The sequence below is a fragment of the Ictalurus punctatus genome, chromosome 27 (assembly GCF_001660625.3).
Source record: "Ictalurus punctatus breed USDA103 chromosome 27, Coco_2.0, whole genome shotgun sequence".
NCBI classification, from domain to species: Eukaryota; Metazoa; Chordata; class Actinopteri; order Siluriformes; family Ictaluridae; genus Ictalurus; species Ictalurus punctatus.
In genome coordinates, this window is record NC_030442.2 from 4,680,112 (window position 1) to 4,700,000 (window position 19,889).

Here is a 19,889-nt window from a genome sequence, read left to right on the forward strand (position 1 = left end):
ATATATATATATATATAAAAAAAATCACTGCTATTTTGTAATATTATTGCACTGCATAATACTTAATAATAATAATATATTTACAATAATATAATATTTGGGGTACAAATAATAATATATCAATAGTAATACATTTCTGACGTAATTCAGTTTTATGTTTTTTATGTGGCTTTTATTTTGGTGGAAAACTGCAGGAAGTCCTCGTTTTAGTTGGTGACAGTTTTTTTTAAATCCACTTCCCATCACCGATCAGCTGAAACGCTGTAAACCTGCCTACAGAAGTGTGTGAAATCGGTCTAGGGTAAAGCCGAAGTGAATCTGGTGTGTGTTGTGTGTAAACACTGTCGGTGTGGAGCGGCGTTTACTGTGAACCGAGCCACTCTAACACACACACACAAACTCTGAGTGTAACACAGTCACACGGCTTTACCATCTCACACAGCAGCCAGCCACAATAACATCTACATCTGCTTTACCGTGTCGTTCCGCTGTCGTTCTAATGCTTAGTAAGGAATTTAAGGACCCGTGGACACCGTGCTAAAATGTACATGCTGTATATTAGAACCCTTGAGTGTTCTTTGTTTGTCTTTCTGAGGAAGAGAGGGTAGAACCCTTTATAGAACAACCTCCTGACAGGTTATTAAGAAGAAAATAGTGAGCCGTAATCTGAAGTTTGTACTCACCTGTAAACTTACCTTTAAAGGTTCTACGTAAATCCTCAGCATTCCAAAAGTGGAACACTTTCTTTGGAAGCTAAAATCCATTGAAGACGATTCTTTAAGAGTATGTGTATTAACCGTATAGGTGTGCAGAACATACTTAAAATTATTGCTCACTATTTTCTTCCTAACACCCAGAACCTGTTTAACATTTAACATCTTGGTACTTGGTACACTGTTACAAAAAAAAAAGATTCTTTAGTGGTTCTATGAAGATTCATTGGATGATTAAGCTTTCTTATCCTCCTTACTACTTCTATCTTTACTCTACCTCTAACACACACACACACACACACCTTGTAACCCACAGACAGGTCGTGACAGTCCTGCGTGCACTGACTGACCCGCCGGTTCAAACACTCGTTAACGTTGCAGTTACTCTCATCTGATTGGTCGCCGCAGTCGTCGTGGAGATTGCACACGCTCGGCAGCGGGACACAGCGGCCGTTGGCGCACATGAAAAACGAGCCGTTGCACAAACTTTCTAAAACACAGCAAGACAGAAAAACATGCGCATTTATTCACGCATTATAATGCTGCGACTAACAAACATAATACTACTGACGTTATTTTATCTAATAAAGTTATGTTTTTGGGGGATTCATGGCCCAATTAAGGCCAATTAATGGCCCAATTTAAAGGCTTAATGTTAAAATTTTTAATCTGTTCAATAAAAAAGAGGTTTTCCACCTCTAATATTACTTAAAGAAGGGATTTTGTATATTTCATCTACGTTTAATTAAATCCAATGTTTACAGTTAAAGCAGAAATAAACCCGCTGCGATGTGTTTCGTCATTTCCTCCCTGACTTCCTGCGGAAGGAAGATGAATGCAGAAACAGACGGTACTACATTTCCCATAAGGCCTGGCATGCTGTCAATCAAACACGCTCGCTGGCGTTCGAGTCTTGCCTGCAGCCGAACACTTCGGGTTCAGTGGTGCCTCGTCTGATTGGTCGAGGCAGTCTGGGAAACCGTCACACTCCCACTGGACACTGGGTAAGCACCGTCCATCTGAGCACTGAAACGCCGCCTTCCCACAGGCATGATATTCTGAAAGGAATAAAGAAGGACGTTATTTACAGTGTTTATTCATTAAGTACTGTACTCAGAGTAGAGATAAGTGCTCAGTGGAGCTGCGTAACCCGACTCGGAATACCAGGAACTTTCCCCGTGTAAATACCCCACTGTCCTCATCCAGGACATCACCTTCAGTAACTACTTAGTGGGCTGTTTCTCAACGCCAAGAAAGAACTTGCGTTCTCGTGAAGCTCGGTCTTCCCAGGCGACCTTGGAAGGACGAACCGGGAAGGACAGGAGGACATACAGTACAGAAGAAGGAATCTGTGTGAGAACTGAGATGTGCTGTGAGCTTCCTGTTGCGCAATGGACCGTCCCAGCACATTTATAGTAGTGGGACAGAGTCCTTGTCTCTTCAGTGCTCCTCAATAAGTAAAATGTTTCAGCTGGTTAATAGGCTTACTGTTAACTCTCGGATTAACCAGAAGCTAATTTAGCATGTTTTATTGTAGTAAGCTCACTGTTTACCGTTACCTCAGGGATGGGAGCTAGCGTAGTTTAATAAAAACACTTCTGAGGGATAAATTCTACTTTTCAACACCATCACATACATCTCAATCTATATCATATATCATAAATCATTCTTTTTAGATGCATATTTTTATTTATTTAGATTATTGTCGGTAAAAAGACGTTAAAGCTATGGCAGGTACGGGTCAGGTTTCCGTCATACGCTACTGGTTTTCCGCAGTGACTTCTGGGACTTTGAGTGGCTTAGGTGCACGTGGGTCAGTGTCCGATGCGTCCGCGACATTAACACATCCGGGTAATCTCGTGCGTCCCTGCTATTTGCGTTCTTGAGTATTGGAGTTGAACTTCGGCGGTGGAGGACGAGGAAGAACAAGTTCACAAGGACGCAAGATCACTTAAGAACGCGTATTGAAAAACGGCCATTGATTTTTTCTTCCTGCAGTTATCACTGCATACAAACAGGAAGGAGAAATTAATATGCATGCAGGATCACAGGTCAGTCTCCAGAGATAGCCATCAGCATAGAGAGAGAGAGAGAGAGAGAGAGAGAGAGAGAGAGACTGCTTCTCTTGTCTGCTGTTGTATATTGCTTTGACAAAAAATATTTTGTCATGCCAATAAAGCACATATTGAATTGAGAGAGGGAGAGAGAGAGAGAGGGAGAGAGAGAAATGAGAGGTGAATTAAGGACACTGACTGCACTGGAGCGACTCATCAGATCCGTCACCGCAGTCATCATCACGGTCACACACAAAACGCTGCGGGATGCAGTCTCCATTACTACACCGAAACGCCTCATCAGAGCATGTGAGATTCAGGGCTGAGAGACAGACAGAGAGAGAGACAGACAGAAAGTGAAAGAGACAGACAGGGAGAGGCTGTGATTTATATACCACTGTAATTGTGTTATTAATAATTGTGTTATTATTACTACTAGCACTGACACTTCAGCAATACTGCACCAGCAAGCTCACACACGCTCATAATTTACACACCCAATGATTTACTGTGTGTGTGTGTGTGTGTGTGTGTGTGTGTGTGTTACCACAGCCGGCTGTTGCGAGTTCGTCACTACCATCCGGACAGTCTCTCTCTCCATCACACACCCAGCGTCTCGACACACACACATACGAGTCGGGACAGCGGAAGGCACCAGGGGCACACGACACTGAGCCTAGAGAGGACCGGGGGGTACGGGGAAAAATGGACGGGTGATGGAAGATGTGTGTGTGTGTGGGGGGTGTGGGGGGGGGGGGGGGCAGGGAAGAATGAAAGAACGAAATTAGAAAAGGAAAGAACGGACGGTTGACTCACTGAGTAGCTGAATTACTCATTGACTCACTTGCTGACTCAGTGACTGGCTCATTGACTCATTTACTGAATCAGTAAAGTCACTCAATGACTCGGTGGCTCTTTGATCGACATACTTTCACGTCGCGATACGTATGGGAGTTGAGTACTGAAGCAGGTGCAGGTAAAGACGTTTATATTTAAAGGAGACAGGCAGATAAATCCAAATTGTGAAACAGATGCGTAGTCAAAAACAGGCAGTGGGTTGGGCGGAAAGAACAGCGTGGACTAAATGAACTAATCTAAAGTTTAAACTATCCAAATCTATCAAGGAACATAACATTACCTATCTAACTATTTTTACTATACTATATCTAATACTCCGTGAGGTGTAATGGGAAACGAGCGGTATATATCCCAAACATAATCAGCGCTAAGTGCTGGCAGCTGAAAACAATGAAGCCACACCCTCGAACAACAACCAATGACCAAACAGGGAGGAGACAGAACAGAAAGAAAACAAATGTACGTGTCCACGGTAAACAATGTCACGGTTATCAACATCCGAAGAGCACGCGCTCGCTGAACACTCGTGCACATCGCTCGTGCATGTGCGCGCCCTCCGTCTCTCCGAGCGCGCTGAAAGAAGGGGACTCGTACTGACTGGGTGATTCACTCTTTACATAATGACTCAGTGATTCATATATTGACTCGGTGACACAATTCCCTTATTCAGTGATTCTCTTACTGACTCAACGCACTGAATTGCATACGCTACGTTGATTCAGTGATTCCTTGCTTATTTACTTAGTCACTCCCTCATTTAGTCACTCACTCTCCTGTGGAGTCATTATCTCTCCTATTCCCTCGCTCACCTCCTTCACTCAGTAGGGCTCGTGTTAGCTATCTCATTAGTTTGGTTATAAATCCACTACAACAATGAAATAAAGTATGAAATAACAATTAAATAAATCATACTGATTTACCTCAAAATCAGACATCAATTACACTCACACACACACTCACACACACACACACACACACACACACACACACACACACACACACACACAGAGCATAATAATCAGATGAATAAAAGATGTTAGTACCACAGAGCTCAGGTTTTTCATCAGCTCCGTCACCGCAGTCGTCCTCTCCGTCACACAGCCACTGACGAGACACACATCTGCTCATGAAGCATGAGAACTGATCAATCGCACAGGAGGAATCTACACACACACACACACACACACACACACACACACACACACACACACAAATCAAGAAGGATTAAACACTACCACAGCTTAATCTTGTTTTATTCCTGACAATTAGTACCTTTGTACTACATTACATTGTACTAATTACTACAAAATTAAATACTGAAATGAAGGCATTTTATTCTGCATTTAATTCAGAACCACTGAAAATCTCAGGAATGCTGTCTGGTGAACAGAATTGTGTGAATTATCAGAGAAATGTCTCCAAAATTAGCTTTAATCTGCCTTTTTTTAAACCAGTGACCACTTCAGGGAATACTTCATCACAGGAGCACAGATGCTAATGCTTACACGCTCGCTAAAGTAATCAGATTAAAAACAAAAACTGATAAACATCTGGATTTTAACCCAATAACAGGGTTATTCAGCGCGGGAATACTGTTAATCCGATGTACAAACAGAATCAGAGTCCTTCAGCTTCAATCCTTTTCTCTGAGCACAGGTCTAACATTTCTTTAGTGTTTAGTGTTTGTGGTGTTCTCCCGGTCGGTGCGGTTCTTTAGTGTTTAGTGTTTGCGGTGTTCTCCCGGTCGGTGCGGTTCTTTAGTGTTTAGTGTTTGCGGTGTTCTCCCGGTCGGTGCGGTTCTTTAGTGTTTAGTGTGTTTGCGGTGTTCTCCCGGTCGGTGCGGTTCTTTAGTGTTTAGTGTTTGTGGTGTTCTCCCGGTCGGTGCGGTTCTTTAGTGTTTAGTGTGTTTGCGGTGTTCTCCCGGTCGGTGCGGTTCTTTAGTGTTTAGTGTGTTTGCGGTGTTCTCCCGGTCGGTGCGGTTCTTTAGTGTTTAGTGTGTTTGCGGTGTTCTCCCGGTCGGTGCGGTTCTTTAGTGTTTAGTGTGTTTGCGGTGTTCTCCCGGTCGGTGCGGTTCTTTAGTGTTTAGTGTTTGTGGTGTTCTCCCGGTCGGTGCGGTTCTTTAGTGTTTAGAGTGTTTGCGGTGTTCTCCCGGTCGGTGCGGTTCTTTAGTGTTTAGTGTTTGCGGTGTTCTCCCGGTCGGTGCGGTTCTTTAGTGTTTAGTGTGTTTGCGGTGTTCTCCCAGTCGGTGCGGTTCTTTAGTGTTTAGTGTTTGCGGTGTTCTCCCGGTCGGTGCGGTTCTTTAGTGTTTAGTGTGTTTGCGGTGTTCTCCCGGTCGGTGCGGTTCTTTAGTGTTTAGTGTTTGTGGTGTTCTCCCGGTCGGTGCGGTTCTTTAGTGTTTAGTGTTTGCGGTGTTCTCCCGGTCGGTGTGGTTCTTTAGTGTTTAGTGTGTTTGCGGTGTTCTCCCGGTCGGTGCGGTTCTTTAGTGTTTAGTGTGTTTGCGGTGTTCTCCCGGTCGGTGCGGTTCTTTAGTGTTTAGTGTTTGTGGTGTTCTCCCGGTCGGTGCGGTTCTTTAGTGTTTAGTGTGTTTGTGGTGTTCTCCCGGTCGGTGCGGTTCTTTAGTGTTTAGTGTTTGCGGTGCTCTCCCGGTCGGTGCGGTTCTTTAGTGTTTAGTGTTTGCGGTGTTCTCCCGGTCGGTGCGGTTCTTTAGTGTTTAGTGTGTTTGTGGTGTTCTCCCGGTCGGTGCGGTTCTTTAGTGTTTAGTGTGTTTGCGGTGTTCTCCCGGTCGGTGCGGTTCTTTAGTGTTTAGTGTTTGCGGTGTTCTCCCGGTCGGTGCGGTTCTTTAGTGTTTAGTGTGTTTGCGGTGTTCTCCCGGTCGGTGCGGTTCTTTAGTGTTTAGTGTTTGCGGTGTTCTCCCGGTCGGTGCGGTTCTTTAGTGTTTAGTGTTTGTGGTGTTCTCCCGGTCGGTGCGGTTCTTTAGTGTTTAGTGTTTGCGGTGTTCTCCCGGTCGGTGCGGTTCTTTAGTGTTTAGTGTGTTTGCGGTGTTCTCCCGGTCGGTGCGGTTCTTTAGTGTTTAGTGTGTTTGCGGTGTTCTCCCGGTCGGTGCGGTTCTTTAGTGTTTAGTGTTTGCGGTGTTCTCCCGGTCGGTGCGGTTCTTTAGTGTTTAGTGTTTGCGGTGTTCTCCCGGTCGGTGCGGTTCTTTAGTGTTTAGTGTTTGCGGTGTTCTCCCGGTCGGTGCGGTTCTTTAGTGTTTAGTGTGTTTGCGGTGTTCTCCCGGTCGGTGCGGTTCTTTAGTGTTTAGTGTGTTTGCGGTGTTCTCCCGGTCGGTGCGGTTCTTTAGTGTTTAGTGTGTTTGCGGTGTTCTCCCGGTCGGTGCGGTTCTTTAGTGTTTAGTGTTTGCGGTGTTCTCCCGGTCGGTGCGGTTCTTTAGTGTTTAGTGTGTTTGCGGTGTTCTCCCGGTCGGTGCGGTTCTTTAGTGTTTAGTGTTTGTGGTGTTCTCCCGGTCGGTGCGGTTCTTTAGTGTTTAGTGTTTGCGGTGTTCTCCCGGTCGGTGCGGTTCTTTAGTGTTTAGTGTGTTTGCGGTGTTCTCCCGGTCGGTGCGGTTCTTTAGTGTTTAGTGTTTGCGGTGTTCTCCCGGTCGGTGCGGTTCTTTAGTGTTTAGTGTTTGCGGTGTTCTCCCGGTCGGTGCGGTTCTTTAGTGTTTAGTGTTTGCGGTGTTCTCCCGGTCGGTGCGGTTCTTTAGTGTTTAGTGTGTTTGTGGTGTTCTCCCGGTCGGTGCGGTTCTTTAGTGTTTAGTGTTTGTGGTGTTCTCCGGGTCGGTGCGGTTCTTTAGTGTTTAGTGTTTGTGGTGTTCTCCCGGTCGGTGCGGTTCTTTAGTGTTTAGTGTGTTTGTGGTGTTCTCCCGGTCGGTGCGGTTCTTTAGTGTTTAGTGTTTGTGGTGTTCTCCCGGTCGGTGCGGTTCTTTAGTGTTTAGTGTGTTTGCGGTGTTCTCCCGGTCGGTGCGGTTCTTTAGTGTTTAGTGTTTGCGGTGTTCTCCCGGTCGGTGCGGTTCTTTAGTGTTTAGTGTTTGTGGTGTTCTCCCGGTCGGTGCGGTTCTTTAGTGTTTAGTGTGTTTGCGGTGTTCTCCCGGTCGGTGCGGTTCTTTAGTGTTTAGTGTGTTTGTGGTGTTCTCCCGGTCGGTGCGGTTCTTTAGTGTTTAGTGTGTTTGCGGTGTTCTCCCGGTCGGTGCGGTTCTTTAGTGTTTAGTGTGTTTGCGGTGTTCTCCCGGTCGGTGCGGTTCTTTAGTGTTTAGTGTGTTTGCGGTGTTCTCCCGGTCGGTGCGGTTCTTTAGTGTTTAGTGTTTGCGGTGTTCTCCCGGTCGGTGCGGTTCTTTAGTGTTTAGTGTGTTTGCGGTGTTCTCCCGGTCGGTGCGGTTCTTTAGTGTTTAGTGTGTTTGCGGTGTTCTCCCGGTCGGTGCGGTTCTTTAGTGTTTAGTGTGTTTGCGGTGTTCTCCCGGTCGGTGCGGTTCTTTAGTGTTTAGTGTGTTTGCGGTGTTCTCCCGGTCGGTGCGGTTCTTTAGTGTTTAGTGTGTTTGCGGTGTTCTCCCGGTCGGTGCGGTTCTTTAGTGTTTAGTGTGTTTGCGGTGTTCTCCCGGTCGGTGCGGTTCTTTAGTGTTTAGTGTTTGCGGTGTTCTCCCGGTCGGTGCGGTTCTTTAGTGTTTAGTGTGTTTGCGGTGTTCTCCCGGTCAGTGCGGTTCTTACAGCTTATAACACCCCAACAACCCCAACAAAACAATCACACCCAAAACCAAAAGAAAGGTGGGGAGCAAAAAACAATAACAAACAAACAACCAGAAGAACAAAACAAAACAAAACAACAAAAAAAAGGGTAAGATGGTTAGTATTTACAGTCTACCTCTCCTCAATCCACCTCCAGGGTGCGTACATCATTGAAGTAGGTAATAAATTGTTGCCATTTTCTCAAACATGATTCACCCTGCCTCTGATGTTATACTTGATTTTTTCAAGTTTTAGAAAGAAGATTAAATCTTTAAGCCAGACTGATATAGAGGCGGTTGTGGAGAGGTCCAAGACAGCAATATTCTACACCGAGCAAGTAACGATGCAGAACCCACAACACTAGCTTGTTTATGGTTCAGAGGCTGACGCTGAGATGGAACACCAAAGAGGGCAATTAAAGGACAGACATCCAATTTGATTTGAAGAACGTCGGACATAGTTTCAAAGAAAGAGTTCCAAAAGTTCTGCAGTTTTGGACAGAGTGCAAACATATGACTGAGGTTACAGGGCGAAAGTTTGCATTTTTCACACATGTCAGGGAAATTGGGAGATATTTCAGATAGTTTAATCCTAGAGAGGTGAGCTCTATGGACCACTTTAAACTGTATGAAACTAACTCTAGCACAAGACGTGGAGGTACGGATATTATCTAACGCTCTGCCCCAGTAATCATCCTCAAGCTCCAATCCCAAGTCCTCTTCCCAAGCACTGATGGTTTTGATATTGTAAGAATCGTCCTGTGACCAGATCGTTGCATATATCCGTGAGATAATTCCACCCTTATGAGGATTCAGCTTGAACACCTCTTCCCATGCAGACTTTGTAGGTAAGGAGGGAAAACCAGCAAATAGGGAGGAGACACAATGCCTCATTTGAAAGAAACGGAACAGGTGAGACAGAGGCAGGCTGAATGACGAGGATAATTCAGAAATGCTTGCAAACACATTATTAATGAAAAGATCCTCAAAGCGTTTCAGACCCTTCTTTTACCACAAAGGGAATGTGGAATCTGTAAAGGAGGGGGGAAAGAGGTGGGTATTACATATTGGTGCCATGGTTGAGGCCGAGATGGATTTAAAATGACGGCGAAACTGATAGCACATTTTTAGAGAGGTAGATACTATTGGATTATCCGTGTGTTGTGAAAGGGCTGTAGGAAGGGAGGAGAACACCATCGCAGGGAGGGGGGTTGAAGTACAAGACTTCGCTTCTAACTGGCACCATGGAAGAGAGAGCAGCCAGAGCACCAGTTTCTGAATATTAGCCACCTAATAAAAATACATGAAACTGGGCAATCAGAGGCCACCACTTACTCGACTCTTTTGAAGTGGAAATTTGGAAACCCTGGGAGTTTTCCCTGCCCATACAAAAGAGGAGATTAATCGGTCTATATTCTTGAAGAAAGATTTGGGTAAAAACAAAGGGATGGACTGGAAAAGGTGGAGGAATTTTGGAAGAATGTTCATTTTTACCGTGTTTATTCTACCAAGAGGGGATAATGGTAGAGCTGCCCATCTCTGGAAGGCCGACTTCATGTATGAATTTAAGGGTGTAAAATTCGCCGCCTTTAACGAAGAATAAGAACGGGTGACATTAACTGTGAGATATTTGAATTTTGAGAACTCCAAATGAAAAGGTATTTCAGTCTGTTTTATCTTTTGGCCAGATTGGTTTATGGGGAAGCATTCACTCTTCTGTAGGTTCAGTTTATACCCGGAAAATTTCCCAAAGTCATTTAATATGCGTATAACCTCTGGAACAGATGTAATTGGATCTGTAACATAAAGTAGTAAGTCGTCAGCATACAGGGCTAGTTTATGTTCAATTCCTTTGTGAATTATACCCTGAAATACAGGAAGAGTTCTCAGCATTATCGAGAGAGGCTCAATTGCTATGGAAAAAGTAAGGGAGACAGAGGACATCCCTGGCGCGTACCCCGTGACAGAGTAAAATAGTCAGATTTAGCATGGTTGGTATATATGGAAGCCTGCGGTTCCACATATAATAAACGGATCCATGATATCAGTCCATCCCCAAAGCCGAACCTCCTTAGCACCATAAAAATATATTCCCATTCTATCCAATCAAACGCCTTTTCTGCGTCCAAAGAGATGACCACTTCAGAGGAGTTGCTGTTTTGTTTTGAATATAAAATACTAAGTAGAGTACGAATATTAGAAAAGGAATGCCGTCCTTTTATAAACCCGGTTCGCTCGGCTGAAATAATGCTAGGGAGAATCCCCTCTAAACGAGAGGCCAGAAGTTTGACTAAAATCTTGACATCAACATTGATAATAGTTAATAATATTAATATAATTCATAATAGGTCTGTACGAATGACATAATGTTGGGTCCTTCCCATCTTTGAGCAATAGAGTAATAGACGCTTGTCTCAATGTTTGTGGCAGCGTACCTAGTTCTAAGGATTCCTCGAATACAGCCAGAAGTGATGGGGCCAATGTAGCATGAAATTTCTTATAAATTCGGCAGGAAACCCGTCGGGCCAGGTGATTTCTTAGATTGTAAAGAATTGATTGAGTTAATGATCTCATTTAAGGTGATGGGGCTGTCAAGTTCACATGCCAATAGAGGGTCAACTCCGGGAAAATCAATATTTCTAAGAAAACGGTCCATGTTTCCTGAATTGTCAGGAGATCCAGCTGTGTATAAAGTGCAGTAAAAACTTTTAAAAGTTGAATTAATTTCTACAGGATCCGAGGTTAATGCACCACTGGACTGCATAATCTGAGTGATAGAGCGCGAGGCCACTCGGCTACGCAGTTGGTGAGCCAGCAACCGACCGACCTTATCTCCATATTCATAATAATTGCCATGCGTATGTAACAACAGCCTCTCCACCTCACCTGTCGATAACAACTCGAACTCCACCTGCAAATTAAGCCTTTGTTTATGCAGCTCAGGGGTCGGGTTGAGAGCGTATTGGTCATCAATGGCTCGAATATTATCAGATATCTCCTTTTTCTTATCCTTATGTTTCTTATTGGCATGAGCAGAATAAGAGATTATCTGTCCCTTTAAGAAGGCCTTTAAAGTTTCCCAAAGTAAAGAGTGAGAGATCGAATCAGTTTGATTAGTAAGAAGAAAATCATCTAACGAAGTAGAAATATACTTGCAAAACGCTGAATCGGATAGAAGTAGAGAATTAAGCCTCCACGGTGGACGAAAGGCGCGATGTGAACGTAGAAGAATGTCAAGACTTAAAGGAGCGTGGTCTAAAATAACAATTGGTAGATATTCAGAGTTTACAACCCGAGAAATTAGAGAGTTATTAACAAAAAAGAAATCAGTGCGAGAAAAGATCTATGTACTTAAAAAAAAAGAATATTTTCTCACTGTGGGGTTAAAATACCTGCACGGATCAATGTGACCATTCTGAGCCAGAAACTCAGAGAACACCTTTGCCACTGCGGAGGGAGCCTTTGCAACAGCGCAAGATTTGTCCAAAACCGGGTCAATGACACAGTTTAAATCTCCCCCAAATATCAGGGATGTGTGTTCAAAGCAGGAATTTTTGACAACAAATTCTGAGCAAAAGGAGCATTATCAAAATTCGGGGCATACACGTTCACCAAAACTACTGGCACCTGTGAAATTTTCCCTTCCACAATCACAAATCCACCATTTACATCAGAAATAACCTTATCAAAAGAAAAGGGCACAGTCGTACTTATCAGAATAGAAACTAGTGCTCTCCCGGTCGGTGCGGTTCTTTAGTGTTTAGTGTTTGCGGTGTTCTCCCGGTCGGTGCGGTTCTTTAGTGTTTAGTGTTTGCGGTGTTCTCCCGGTCGGTGCGGTTCTTTAGTGTTTAGTGTGTTTGTGGTGTTCTCCCGGTCGGTGCGGTTCTTTAGTGTTTAGTGTGTTTGCGGTGTTCTCCCGGTCGGTGCGGTTCTTTAGTGTTTAGTGTTTGCAGTGTTCTCCCGGTCGGTGCGGTTCTTTAGTGTTTAGTGTGTTTGCGGTGTTCTCCCGGTCGGTGCGGTTCTTTAGTGTTTAGTGTGTTTGCGGTGTTCTCCCGGTCGGTGCGGTTCTTTAGTGTTTAGTGTGTTTGCGGTGTTCTCCCGGTCGGTGCGGTTCTTTAGTGTTTAGTGTTTGCGGTGTTCTCCCGGTCGGTGCGGTTCTTTAGTGTTTAGTGTTTGCGGTGTTCTCCCGGTCAGTGCGGTTCTTTAGTGTTTAGTGTTTGCGGTGTTCTCCCGGTCGGTGCGGTTCTTTAGTGTTTAGTGTTTGCGGTGTTCTCCCGGTCGGTGCGGTTCTTTAGTGTTTAGTGTTTGCGGTGTTCTCCCGGTCAGTGCGGTTCTTTAGTGTTTAGTGTGTTTGCGGTGTTCTCCCGGTCGGTGCGGTTCTTTAGTGTTTAGTGTTTGCAGTGTTCTCCCGGTCGGTGCGGTTCTTTAGTGTTTAGTGTGTTTGCGGTGTTCTCCCGGTCGGTGCGGTTCTTTAGTGTTTAGTGTGTTTGCGGTGTTCTCCCGGTCGGTGCGGTTCTTTAGTGTTTAGTGTTTGCGGTGTTCTCCCGGTCGGTGCGGTTCTTTAGTGTTTAGTGTTTGCGGTGTTCTCCCGGTCAGTGCGGTTCTTTAGTGTTTAGTGTTTGCGGTGTTCTCCCGGTCGGTGCGGTTCTTTAGTGTTTAGTGTTTGCGGTGTTCTCCCGGTCGGTGCGGTTCTTTAGTGTTTAGTGTTTGCGGTGTTCTCCCGGTCGGTGCGGTTCTTTAGTGTTTAGTGTTTGCGGTGTTCTCCCGGTCGGTGCGGTTCTTTAGTGTTTAGTGTTTGTGGTGTTCTCCCGGTCGGTGCGGTTCTTTAGTGTTTAGTGTTTGTGGTGTTCTCCCGGTCGGTGCGGTTCTTTAGTGTTTAGTGTTTGTGGTGTTCTCCCGGTCGGTGCGGTTCTTTAGTGTTTAGTGTTTGTGGTGTTCTCCCGGTCGGTGCGGTTCTTTAGTGTTTAGTGTTTGCGGTGTTCTCCCAGTCGGTGCGGTTCTTTAGTGTTTAGTGTGTTTGCGGTGTTCTCCCGGTCGGTGCGGTTCTTTAGTGTTTAGTGTTTGCGGTGTTCTCCCGGTCGGTGCGGTTCTTTAGTGTTTAGTGTTTGCGGTGTTCTCCCGGTCGGTGCGGTTCTTTAGTGTTTAGTGTTTGCGGTGTTCTCCCGGTCGGTGCGGTTCTTTAGTGTTTAGTGTTTGCGGTGTTCTCCCGGTCGGTGCGGTTCTTTAGTGTTTAGTGTGTTTGCGGTGTTCTCCCGGTCGGTGCGGTTCTTTAGTGTTTAGTGTGTTTGTGGTGTTCTCCCGGTCGGTGCGGTTCTTTAGTGTTTAGTGTTTGCGGTGTTCTCCCGGTCGGTGTGGTTCTTTAGTGTTTAGTGTTTGCGGTGTTCTCCCGGTCGGTGCGGTTCTTTAGTGTTTAGTGTTTGTGGTGTTCTCCCGGTCGGTGCGGTTCTTTAGTGTTTAGTGTTTGCGGTGTTCTCCCAGTCGGTGCGGTTCTTTAGTGTTTAGTGTTTGCGGTGTTCTCCCAGTCGGTGCGGTTCTTTAGTGTTTAGTGTTTGTGGTGTTCTCCCGGTCGGTGCGGTTCTTTAGTGTTTAGTGTTTGCGGTGTTCTCCCGGTCGGTGCGGTTCTTTAGTGTTTAGTGTTTGCGGTGTTCTCCCGGTCGGTGCGGTTCTTTAGTGTTTAGTGTTTGCGGTGTTCTCCCGGTCGGTGCGGTTCTTTAGTGTTTAGTGTGTTTGCGGTGTTCTCCCGGTCGGTGCGGTTCTTTAGTGTTTAGTGTTTGCGGTGTTCTCCCGGTCGGTGCGGTTCTTTAGTGTTTAGTGTGTTTGTGGTGTTCTCCCGGTCGGTGCGGTTCTTTAGTGTTTAGTGTTTGTGGTGTTCTCCCGGTCGGTGCGGTTCTTTAGTGTTTAGTGTTTGCGGTGTTCTCCCGGTCGGTGCGGTTCTTTAGGCAGGTGAGAACACAGCACTCACTCTCGGGTCCGAGAGCGTCTGAGCGAGGCGATCTCCGTCCACTTCCTACTGAGAAACTGATTCGATTCTGAATCGACTCATCTGCAGGAAGTGAATCAAACACGCTGTGTGTTTTGGGTTGCAGCGTTTTTATAGAGCTGCAAAACTGAGCCGGATTAATTATCACACAGATATCCTACAAATACTGTATAATTAAAGGATCTTCTTCTTTCCGGGTATTATTTTGTAGAAAAGTGCGATAATTGACTGAATGTCACTTGAGATAAAGGGGGTGAGCTTGCTCTACCACCTACCTAGGTGTGTAATCTTCTTAGAAGCAGTCCGTAATTGCTTACAAAAGCGTACTGAGTGATGTTTTATCACTGTGTTTATAATAATAATAATAATAATAATAATAATAATAATAATATTGTTAATCACAAAACACAATTATCGGCTTAGTTATAATTAACGTGAACAGCATTCTCTCTCACACACACACAGGTAAATATGTCTCTCTCAGCAGGATGATGTGTGTTTGCTCACTACTCAGCCGATCGATTTGGGGATAAAAAAAGAAAGCAAGGTCACAGAGAGAGTTAGAGAGAGGGAGAGGGAGAGACTGAAAGAGACGAGACACAGCGATGAAGTTGATTCATTTCTAACGTGAAACTACTTTTCCCTGCCTCGTTTATGCTGAGTGATCACCTTCTACTTCGACAAATAGACCATCAATTTACTGAGAGAGATGGGAGGGGGGTGGGGGGGGGTAGCGAGGGAGAGAGAGAGAGAGAGACAGAGAAAGGAAAACAAAGAAGAAATGAGAGAATCTCAGGCTAGAAGTTTTCATAAACGCTTCAGTCCTTTAAAAAAGACGATTCCCATCATTCCTTTAGAGCACTTCTCTGACGGCCACGGCTCGTAGAGCGCTAATCTCACACGCTAACAGTTAATTAGCCTGATAGCCAGCACCAAAACAGGCTATGACACCGTGACGGTTTTATTTTTCTTAAGGGTCAAGGACAGTCACTTAGAATAAATTTTAATACGAACCGCCTGAGACACAGAGTTTTAGACTCTGAGGAACTCGGTGTGACCAGAAAAATAAAGCCGGGAGACACGGAAGGGGAAATAAATAAATAAATAAATAAATAAATAAATAAATAAATAAATAAATCACAGTGTAGGGGTGTCAGGAGTGTGAGAACGACAGCCAGGCAATAAACAAGCATTAAGCTCACACTCTGAATCACACCACTAATATAACAATAATAATAATAATAATAATAATAATAATAATAATAATAATAATAATAAATGGATTAAAAACATGTAAACAATATATATTCTTCTATACCAGCACTTCCCCAAGTGCTTCATTCCTTATTAACGTGTGTGTATCTAGCAGACTCGTCCAGTAAGAACAGACAGAGTTCTCACCACACTGCAGCTCGTCTTCTCCGTCCTTACAGTCGTTCTGTCCATCACACAGCCACGAGGTAGAGATACAGCTTCCACTCGGACATGAGAACAGCCCGTCTGCACACACCTGACCTGCTGCAGCTGATGAGCACACACAGGTGAAGATATAATAATATTATTATTCTTATTCTTAATAAACAGGAGCAAAACTTACATCATATAACGCGATGTTAGAAACCAACACTAGAAATCCGACACACACAAGCAGGCTAAACTCACACACACACACACACACACATAAATAAATAAGGAAATGTACTGTGGCAGTGTGTTTCATCGGAGTAATCGCCGCAGTCATCAGCTCCGTCACACACCCAGTGCGGGAGAACACACAGAGACGTGGAGTTACACCTGAGGAACACACCGTCATACACTCGCACCCCCAACCGGTAGTAATCCACACAGTCCACACTACCTGCACACACACACACGAGAGTGGGGATTAACACACCAACAAACAAACCCGCAGACGCGAGTGTGTGAAAGCGGACTGGTCTTACTGCAGTTCTTCTCGTCCGAGGCGTCTGCGCAGTCGATGATCTGATCACACCAGGACGACTGCGACACACACGCCCCGTCCGCACAGCGCCGCTCTGAAGACGAGCACACATCTGAGAACACCATAAACACACCTTAAAACCAACGTGCACGCTGAACACGCCACACACACACATATTTATAGACAAACTTAAATGAATCAAATTAAACAATATTGAAATAAAATGTTTACGACTACTGTTAACCCGAGAACCACAACAAATGGCCATTAGAACGTTCTAGAATCATAAACCTGCAGTTCAAAATGTTTTAGAACCGCAATACTGGTATCGTAGTATTATAGAGATCATTGGGGCGGGTTGTCCGCTAATCGCAGGGGTGGAGGTTCAATTCGAAAATGGGAGTTTAGTTAAAACAGCGGGGGAAGTGAGAGAATAATGGAATCTAGTGAAAAGAGTGAAAGCAAAAGGACAACGACAATAAGGCGTGGGTGGACAAATGATGGACTGACGGAAGGAAAGAAAGATGGATGGAGGCACAGATGGATTGATGAATGAATGGACAGATGGACGGACTGGTGGACAGAGAGACAGACGGATGCTCTTACTGTTGCAGGAGGCTTCGTCCGAGTTATCACCACAGTCATTCACTCCATCACAGAAACGAGTGTCCACTACACAGCGCTGATTATTACAGCGTTTATAACCTCCTCTACAATCACGCTTATCTACACACAGAGAGACAGAAAGAGAGAGAGCGAGGGGGGGGGGGGGGGGTGATTTAAAAAAAAAAGCTTCATATCAACCTTCAACTTGAAAAATAAATCCCTGATCAGATTCAGAAAGAAAAAAGAGGACAATAAGTAAGGCATGACCTGACGATCTGACGTGTTTGCCGTTGTCGTGACCTAGCGATGTCATACTCGAACCCTGGACATGCACAGGGAACATTTCTCTTTCCTGATTGGCCGGCAGGTGACCATTAATGACCTCCACGATCGATCTGCTCGAGGTTACACGTCACTATCTCCGATACACTGTTCATTCAAAACCCCATCAAATCAAAAGCTTTTCTCGCTTGCTGCGGTCGACATAAATAAGAGGGTTTTTAAACATTTATAAAAAAATTTAAACTACATTAAAACGTCTTTTCTAGATGTTTGTAATTTTCTAATATTATTCAATACTATTTTATAATCTTCCAAAAAACTGTTAAAATACTTTGATGATTCATTCTGTACAACTTGTGTCCAATGAAAAGCTTTGTATCAGACAACCGCCCCGCCCCCTGTTAAAACCCCCGCGGATAAACAAACAGAGTGAATGACGTGCGATTTGGACACATCAAGGCACAGTAATTTGTGTGTGTGTGTGCGCGTGTCAGAGAGTCATGAACCTAGTTTCTCCACACAGTTTAATTTCACTGCCTCGTGTTAAACAGCAGTGTTTCCCCTCGCGCCACAGGAAGTGATATAATCCCATTATAACATAATATAATATAATCATTGAGCAAAACGGCATTAAGGAATCCTACATGGCTGAAAACGAGTTCGAAAAAACCCTCGGTGTCAACGGCAGCAAATGGAAAGTAAACCGAGTACATTAACATTTTATACCGTGTATCATTCAGTGATGAGGAAATCATTATTATTATTATTATTATTATTATTACTACACTAAAACACAGAGAGATAGTGTCTAATCCTTCATACATCACATTTCCTTCACACAGGTATGTGCTGTAATCCTCCTGAACGCCTCGAGGTTCAGCTCAATTCAACTTGGACAGGAATAAAAAGTTCTGAGACGTAACGGCGTCTCGTTTTAAAGCCCTCTGAGCCAGTGTGTATGGCGTCTGTTTCAGAAATGTCAAAGTACAATGACTAATGCAGCTAACGCACAGACTGGAGAGTGCACTAAAAGCAAAAGGGTGTTCGTGCAGCTTCTTCCACATGCTTTATACATCAGCTGAGAGTGCAGGAGGAAGTGTGAGGAAGTGTGAGGAAGTAGGGGCGTGCAGATTACATCCCATATCCACCCGCGCTGCTATTATTTATGATCACTCTGAGTTTGTGTGTTGGACTGTAAACTGGTTGAGCTTTGTGAATCTGAAACACCACAGGTTTAAAACTGACAGGAGGAAAGGAAACATCTGGAACCCGTCCGTGTTTGTGGTGCTCAGAGTCGGAGTTACGTTCGTTTCGGTACGAGCGCATTAATATAAACCCGGGAACACCTTCTGACCAATCAGAATGGAGAACTGGATAGCGCTGTGGTGTAATCGTGTAATCTACACAGTTTAAACAGAAATAAAGTCTCTCTCTCTCTCTCTCTCTCACCGCAGTACTGTCTCTTCTCGTCTGATTTGTCCTTGCAGTGAGCGACGCCGTCACACGCCAGCTCGTAGTCGATACACTCTCCGTTAGCGCACTGAAACTCGGAGTGTGTATTACAGGACGAGTTCAGCACTGAGGAGAGAGACCACAACGTTAACCACACGGGAACACGAACGTGTAATGTGTAGTACAGCATCTATAACACGTGTGATAAACGCTTATTAAACACCAGAACTGTTAAACATCAAACTCGCCCTCACACACACACACACACACACACACACACACACACACACACACACACAGCTATTATATTTATAGTGTGCCAGCAGAATGTTCTTCACACAGTTTCAACACCACAGCCTGACAGAGAGAGAGAGAGAGAGTGAGAGAGAGACAGAGAGAGAGAGACAGAGACCGAGAAAGATAGAGTGAGAGAGAGAGTGAAAGACAGAGAGAGAGTGAGAGACAGAGAGAGAGAGAGAGAGAGACAGAGAGAGACAGAGAGAGAGAGAGTGAAAGACAGAGAGAGAGTGAGAGACAGAGAGAGAGAGAGAGAGAGACAGAGAGAGACAGAGAGAGAGAGAGTGAAAGACAGAGAGAGAGTGAGAGACAGAGAGAGAGAGAGAGAGTGAGAGAGAGACAGAGAGAGAGAGACAGAGACCGAGAAAGATAGAGAGAGAGAGAGAGTGAAAGACAGAGAGAGAGTGAGAGACAGAGAGAGAGAGTGAGAGACAGAGAGAGTGAGAGACCGAGACAGACAGAGAGAGAGTGAGAGACAGAGAGAGAGAGTGACAGACAGAGACAGAGAGAGAGTGAGAGACAGAGAGAGAGTGAGAGAGTGACAGACAGAGACAGAGAGAGAGAGTGAGAGACAGAGAGAGAGAGACAGAGACCGAGAAAGATAGAGAGAGAGTGAGAGAGAGAGTGAAAGACAGAGAGAGAGTGAGAGACAGAGAGAGAGAGTGAGAGACAGAGACAGAGAGAGAGAGTGAGAGACAGAGAGAGAGAGTGAGAGACAGAGACAGAGAGAGAGAGTGAGAGACAGAGGGAGAGTGAGAGAGAGTGACAGACAGAGACAGAGAGAGAGAGAGTGAGAGACAGAGAGAGAGTGAGAGACAGAGAGAGAGAGTGACAGACAGAGACAGAGAGAGAGAGTGAGAGACAGAGAGAGACAGAGAGAGAGACAGAGTGTGAGACAGAGAGAGTGAGAGACCGAGAGAGTGAGAGACAGAGAGAGAGACAGAGTGTGAGA

At 44.9% G+C, this 19,889-nt stretch overlaps 1 protein-coding gene across 1 annotated transcript in view; it reads right to left on the reverse strand.

Annotated features, from left to right (window-relative positions):
- LOC108259480 (low-density lipoprotein receptor-related protein 1B) overlaps window positions 1–19,889 on the reverse strand; it is a 217,853-nt gene that overhangs the window by 43,451 nt on the left and 154,513 nt on the right. The window contains exons 46-55 of the mRNA XM_053676680.1: window positions 18,638–18,766; window positions 16,907–17,026; window positions 16,302–16,412; window positions 16,061–16,216; window positions 15,760–15,882; window positions 4,669–4,788; window positions 3,315–3,443; window positions 2,967–3,089; window positions 1,631–1,771; window positions 1,016–1,203 (exon numbers count right to left, since the gene is read on the reverse strand). Coding sequence (XP_053532655.1) covers window positions 1,016–1,203; window positions 1,631–1,771; window positions 2,967–3,089; window positions 3,315–3,443; window positions 4,669–4,788; window positions 15,760–15,882; window positions 16,061–16,216; window positions 16,302–16,412; window positions 16,907–17,026; window positions 18,638–18,766 — 1,340 coding nt within the window. The remainder of the gene's footprint in view (window positions 1–1,015; window positions 1,204–1,630; window positions 1,772–2,966; window positions 3,090–3,314; window positions 3,444–4,668; window positions 4,789–15,759; window positions 15,883–16,060; window positions 16,217–16,301; window positions 16,413–16,906; window positions 17,027–18,637; window positions 18,767–19,889) is intronic.